The sequence below is a fragment of the Nestor notabilis genome, unplaced genomic scaffold, assembly GCF_000696875.1.
Source record: "Nestor notabilis isolate BGI_N333 unplaced genomic scaffold, ASM69687v1 scaffold21513, whole genome shotgun sequence".
NCBI classification, from domain to species: domain Eukaryota; kingdom Metazoa; phylum Chordata; class Aves; order Psittaciformes; family Psittacidae; genus Nestor; species Nestor notabilis.
The window spans coordinates 47,830-54,798 of NW_009923593.1; the positions used below are offsets into that span (position 1 = coordinate 47,830).

Sequence of the window (6,969 nt, forward strand, 5' to 3'; positions counted from 1 at the left end):
CACAGGCCTGCCTGCCAGCTCCAGTGCCTGCTCAGCGTCCTTCAGCTGAGATGATTCAGTTTTAAAACTCACAAATCTTTCTGAGTTTGATGCAGTAACAGAAAGAAAAACAAAACAAGTTTATGGTTTATGCTTTCACTAAAATACTTTCTTGCCTTTTTGAGTCATATTCACTTCTTGGATAAATAAAACCAGCACTTAGGGGAGAAAGCTCTGGTCTCTCAGAGCAAATGGAGTGGTGATTTTCAGCTGAGAATTCCTGAAAGCTATGATGACACCATTAATAGCAATTTTAGTTCACACCAAATATCCCCAAACTATTTGTACCCAAACTGTTTGCAACACTTCAGAAAACACCTTTCAAATGTAACTTAAGAAGACATTTAGCAGAATTACAAACAGGGTTTCCCTACTTTACCCAGAATAAGAGAAAAAGTTAAATGGAAATTGCAGTTTGCTTACTATTTGTGGCCCATTTTTGTGGTCACTTGACCTAACCCTTTTCCTTCTCTTTGATTTGTGGGTTTGGCTCTGTTTTTCAGAACTGCCTCCCAAATTGCCAGGCTCAGGAATCTGTTAAGAGTGCAGCTCAACAAAGTCTCAGTCACAGACAACCACAGTGCAGAAAATTATAGCTGCCCCTGCCAAACTATGTATTTATGTCCTCCTTTCACGCAAGCAAAGGCTGACGCCAGAACTTTTACATGAACAGCCGTGGAAGACTGGCTCAGATAATCTCTAGATCACTTCAAAAACAAAGGCATGTTGCCCATGTTAAATAAGGAGAGAAAATTCAAGTGCTGTCTGTGTTAAGTTTCCATTAGGCAGAAAAGATGTCAGTGTATAATTAGTTACTGGGAACACAGTGGAAAATAAGGGAAATGGCTTGCAATGACCAATCATTTTTACTTTGTTTATGACTCTTGATCTCTCACAGATATGTACACACTGGCAGATTTTTCACAGGTGACATTCTGCCCCCGCCTCACATCTTTTTAATGTGGAGGATTTATTGCACTACAAAGATGCACTTCCCTTTCCCGCCCCCCCAAATCATCTATAATGAAAAATAATTAGGAAGCAACTAATTCCAAACCACCAGTCCTCCATCAGTGGGGAAGGACACTCAGTTCTCGGATCGTGTTTGTGAACTGCTCAGTGGTGAGGCAGGTGGCAGCTGTAGGTGGGAAAGAGCTGTGCTGAGGAGCTGTAGAGGTGGTAGTGGCAAACGGGGCCTTGTGTCTCGTATGAGGCACTTGGTACACAGCATGCACTCACTTGATGTGCTTTATTGTGGGCATCCTGTGGGACCTGCTGCCAGGAATGTGGTATGAAGGCCTCAGTGTGCTGTGTGGCATGTTAAGACCTCAGCAGACAGTCCCCTTGGATGGTCTTTGGAAAAGAAAGCTAAGACATTGTTACATGTCGAGACTTGTCCATCCCACTGCAGATGGCATCTGTTGGAGCAGGGGCAGCAGAAGGCGGTGCTTGTCCCTGTCCAAACCACCCCACTGTACAGTTTTGCAAATGAGTGCAAAGGTGCATTCCACCTGCAGCTGGAGACGAGACACTGTCCTGTTGACTGAGCAGATAAGGGAGACCCTGTTGTGCCTGCAGCAGCAGACAGTTGCCCAGGCTTGTTTGTCAGGTTCCTGCAGGGGAGAAAGGGACCTGCAAAAGCTGAACTGCTGAGACACAAGCTGCTTCATTCAGCCAACACAAAATAACCAGCAATGGCATGCTTCATAAAACCGACTCCCAACAGGAGCCCAAGAGCCTCAACACCAACCTACCCTGTTCTGGAGCTTGTCTAGCACCTGACTTCTGTCACAGACCATGCCCTGCGAGGGCAGAGGTTGCATTGCTGTCATCCCTCTCCCCGCCTTAACCCACAACTCAGCTGCATGCTGCCATGGGATTAAAGGAGCACACTCCTCTGGAAAGACAGGAAACTGTGTCTTCCTCCCGTGACACTGGAGAATAACCACCCCGCTCGCTGGTACGCGAAGGTGGAGTGCTCCCAGCCCATCTCACAGCTCCTGCAGAGTGTTTCTACCCATTGCTGGTGCAGGGTGTGGATGCAGTCAAGACCTCCAGAATGCTCGCAGTGCTGCTCCTCCAATGCCTGTGTACCATGGTGCTCCAACTAAAAGATACCACACAGGGCTGGCCAGGGCAACCAAGAGACAACAGCAGTTGTGTGGCTGGGTGGCAGGGGCTGCTTTCTTCTACACACTGCAATTTGGCAGCTCCTTTTGCCAGCTCAGCAGCCACTCCAGAACCCAAGCTCCAACAGAGGATGCTAAGCAGGGAAGTGTATGCTGCACGGGAGCCTGGGCAGAGAAACAGATGTGGGGACAGGGAGAAGGTTTCACTGTGGGAGGCAAAATAAATAGGAAGGACTTGCCTGGGAGGGAGTGGCCAGCAGCCAGCTGATGGCTGTTTGAAGGCATTTAATGTATATTCTCATCCCTCTACCCCTCCCCGACTTGAACATTTTGACCTCAATCTTAGTGTCTGACCACCTCTGTGCAAGTAAGAATAACCAGGCTTCCTCCAGGCTTCTGCACCATATGCATGTGTCAAGGACTAAAAGAAAACCTGCTATATTCAAATAACCTACAATGAAAGGAAGCCAGAGTGAAGAAAAGCCCTTAAGGAAGGATGTTCTCCCTGTGTTTAGTAGCACAATACACACTGGCAGTATTACAGTATGCATTTCGGTGCCTTCCTGCAGGACAGCAGGCATGAAAACCTTTTGCCAAAGACTGAACTGCCTGGAGGACACTCACTGACCCACTTTAGTTAACAGTAATGAAAATCAAATTCTCAGATTGCAAAGTTCATCCTTACAGTTTTAAAATGCGTAACATTGATAATGTTGTTGCCACTTACCACAAAAATGGTGAATAGCTATAAATAGGATTTTTCTATTAATAGGACAGCAACCTACTCTTCCCAAAAACCCAAACAGCTTGAGGCCTCCCCTCCCACTGCAGAATCAAACTATCCTCTTCCTTACAATATCTTCTCTTTGTTACAATTAAACAATGAGTTCAAAGCCAGTAGGGAAAGGAATTTTATTTCCAAACTTCGAAAAGAGTACTACAAACAATAGAAAGTAGACAACATTACAAACCCATTAAAAAAAGTTAGCTCTCCTTGTAAAAGTGCTCTATAAAAAACTGAAGGCAAATAACCAAGCACATTTTAGTATTTTTGTGTGTTGTAAACCTTGACAATTACACATGCAACTATCTTTGGGTGTTCACAGATTTTTAGTGTCTGTTTGGTCACAATCTATACATGTCAAGGAAATTCCACCACAACAGTACCTTTACTAATACAAATTAGGAGAAGTATTACAGATTAGGGGTCTTACAAGAAACAAGCCTTAGGAACCAAGCCTGTGCTACACAGTGTGTCCAGCAGTTTCTAATATGTGTCATTTATGGACTTGGGTGCACATGAAAAAGAACTGTGGTTGGTTCCAGTTTACTAACGGAAGCAAAATTCTCCTGAGAACATTACTTCAGTACTATCAGCATTTAGTTTTATACTTTAACAATTCACTTTTTAAATGTTTTATTTTGGAAAAAAATCCCGAGTCGTTTCTCCTCTCATTCCAGTGTAACAGTTTACCAAAATAGGAATGAGTAATTTAGTAAAAATCCAGGCCTTTTTCTTTTCTAAAATGTAAACTTCTCAAGTAGTATTTGTATAGTTAGCATAGTGTAGTAACAGTGGTGACAATTCTGAAAAGAGTAACAGTTGCATTAGAAAACTTTTTGAACATTAGCAAAAGACAGTGAAGTTCGGATACACAAGAGAACAGATAAATATTTAGGACATGGGTTTAGCCACACAAGTTAGGACACAGAGAGAGAGACTTTTCTTGTGAAGGAAAGGCAGTTGTTAATCATGTCATGCTTGAAGGCAACTCTCTGATGACCTTCCCTGTAAGAGGAAAAATAAGTCCATTAAAAATGCCTTTTTCCAAGCTGACACATTTCTCTTACAAATCATGGCACAAAAGCTCCTTTGCACTGAGAAAAACTGAATAACCCCTTTCCTTTGTTGGGTACCGGCATCCTGAATACATCTAAATATTTGGAGTTGGCTTTTTGACTTTTCTTGCTTTTTTTTTGATCCTAAGATAACTAAATAAAAAACTAGATAACTGATCTATCAGCAAAACACTACTAAACGACATCCTAGCCTGAGCTGTGGATTTCTAGAAGTATCATAAATTTATCATCTGACTTGTTTCAGAAAGTATTTTGTATCCTGCCTGGATGATGCAATCAAACTTGAATCCTGGAAATAAACACACACACACAGAGACGCACAAAAAATAAGAAGCAGAAAGTCTGCTTTGAAAGCACAATAACACACGCAACAGTCACTACCAATTTTATCTTATTTGCAGGAAGAATTAAGGGTAGCACCTAAGTTAAGAAAAGCTTCTGCTGGTGCTTTACCCCGACTCCCCTCCCGCTGAGTTCTTCCAGAAGAGCATCTCATGCTCAGTTTTATTTCCCTTCAAGTTCAGTCCTGTGTTGTCAAACCTATGTAGCAACAATCAAAGCACACTATTGATGAGACACAAGCACAGCTGCAATCTCAGGAACCCTGGCAGCAGGAAGGGGAAGATTCTGTAAGTACTTCACATTCCAGTTTAAATTCTGCCTTTAAAAAAAACCCATTCATTTTCACTTCGATAGTGCTCACAAAGAAAGAACAGAATTCAGTGGTTCTTCCTCTCTCTGTAGTTTTTTCAGCTATTAGGAACTATTTTTATTTTTCATTTTGAAGAAGAGTAACCCCCTCTTGATCATCCTACTTCCACCTTTGTTTGTCATGCAAAAGCAGTAACATTTTCCAGTAAAAGCGTACGACTACAAGCACACATGGCCTCTATACTTCCTGCTGCAATCATTGATACACATGGGAGAGACAACAGTGGGAATCACAAAACTGGATCCCAAAGATTTGCAAGCGCTGGACAGTCACCCAGCCTGCCAGTGTTCCACAGGTACAAGCAATGCAGAGTGCTAAGGCAGGCAAGGCTTAGGGAGTATCTCATTCTTTAGACCTGTGCTGAAAATGGTTATGAAGGGTGTGATTACGGATTGCTTCAGCTCCTCTCAGCTTCCACTGCTTTTGGTGCTGTACCAATGTACAGTTGTTCAGTAACAACAGAAAGAGCCCAAGGACACACACAGCCAAATGAACTGCAGTATGACATTGAAGACAACATGTATTTTAACAAGGTTCTTTCTTACTTAAGCTGTGAGCTAGCCATCAGAACACATGCAACTGCCGCAGCTTTGTCTTACTTCTTTCAAGCTGAGGATGTGACTGGTTTGTACATCTGGCTGTGTCAGTGCGTCAAGGGCAGTTTTATTATTCTGGTTGTTGCTAATGACCCTAGAGCTGCTCAAACACAAAAACCAACCAACCAAACAGAAAGAAAACCAACCCCCCAACCTATAAACAGAACTCCTCCAGAAAGAGCTGTAGGAAAGAGACATGCTTCCATTGTCAGACCTCACAGAAACAGAAAACAATTTGCAGACTAGCAGGGAAGTGATGAGCACTTTGCTACCAAGAACTTTACATTCAAACAACTAGTGCCACATGCCCTTGTCCCTCCGAGGGCTTGGGTTTCAAATCCGAGTTGTTGTTGTGGTATCTGTGACTTTATTACCTGATTTCAGAGTAGAGTGCAGGATCGGGGTTCTCGAAAGGGATTGCTCCCCGCAGGAACCCCAACAAGCAAGGCATCTTTGCAGGCATTTTGCATGCAGTACTGCTGGAGTTCTGCAGCTGCCTGAGAGACCTGTGTAAAGGGAAAAGAGAAACAAATCCAGAGAGGAAACTAATTCATTCACAAGCATCTATTAGGCATTTCCTCTTGAACAGCCATTATCAAACAGAGCTGGAGAGTAGCCAAGTCAGCTCTTGGATTCTAAACCAGCAAATACATCAGCACAGATGCACATTTACAAAGCTCCAATGAAACACACATGAAATACTATGCCATGTGATGAGCCAGAGCAGTGTAGAGGACAGAGGTGCAAGTGCAATGGAATTTGTCCTCACTAAAACGCACAGGGCTGTGACCACAACGTTTTCAAATCTTCTGTACTGTTCACAGGTTTGTATTTGAACTCGTATATCCTGAGATAATTTATTAAAAGGGTTTTCATTCCCAAAATGTTACCACCACAGAGCATAACAAGGAATTAAAGCGCAAAGATTAAGGATGAAAAGTTTTTAATATCCAAATTGCCACCTTCCCCTGGCAGTGAACTGAGAGCTTCAAATCCATACTCTGGCCCCAAAGAGCACAGTCCAGAGCTGCGGGACAAGCCCAGGAACCCAGATGGGATTTTGGTTCTTACTGTGTCTGAAGCATGTGAGAAATCTGCCCTAGTGCATGCTTTCATTTGCTACTGCGCTGCTTTCCTGTTCACTGCCTCCCAAATCTCCTCCAGGACACTCATCCTGGTAACTGCCTGTCAGCATTCCAGGGAGTTGTTAAGAGAAGCATTTTCCCACAGCCTCCCGGGTTCTTTTGTACTCCTTGTACTCTTGGAGCACAGGGAGAAGCACCCACAGCAAGGATCCCTGCTAGTCAGTGGGCTTTGTCCCTCCTCTGTTCCTTGAGGAGAGCCACTTTCTGGAGAATGTAAAGGTCTTCGCTCTGCCCAGGCCTTTGGACCCCCCACAGCATTAGCACCCTTCCCTCAGCCTCAGCACTGACCCCTTGCTGGTACCCACCTAGGGACCACATGGCTACCAGGCAGAGATGCCGCTTGCCTCATCCGGCCAAGGCTGCATGAGGCTTTCTCCTCACTGTGTTGCCTTGCACTTCGCTGCCCAACTCTGCAACACACACTGAGCTATGTATATCCCAGTGCTCCTGCAAAGACACAAACCTGACGTTTGGCATCTGTGTGAAGA

The 6,969-nt window shown here is 44.0% G+C and overlaps 1 protein-coding gene across 1 annotated transcript; it reads right to left on the minus strand.

The window, feature by feature from the left end:
- Positions 1 to 5,716: 5,716 nt before the first annotated feature.
- On the minus strand, positions 5,717 to 5,842 carry GNG10 (guanine nucleotide binding protein (G protein), gamma 10; the record flags this gene model as incomplete). Its single annotated transcript, XM_010012242.1, has 1 exon — positions 5,717 to 5,842. A coding segment is annotated over one exon (126 nt), but the record flags the coding sequence as incomplete, so codon positions are not given.
- Positions 5,843 to 6,969: the final 1,127 nt, after the last annotated feature.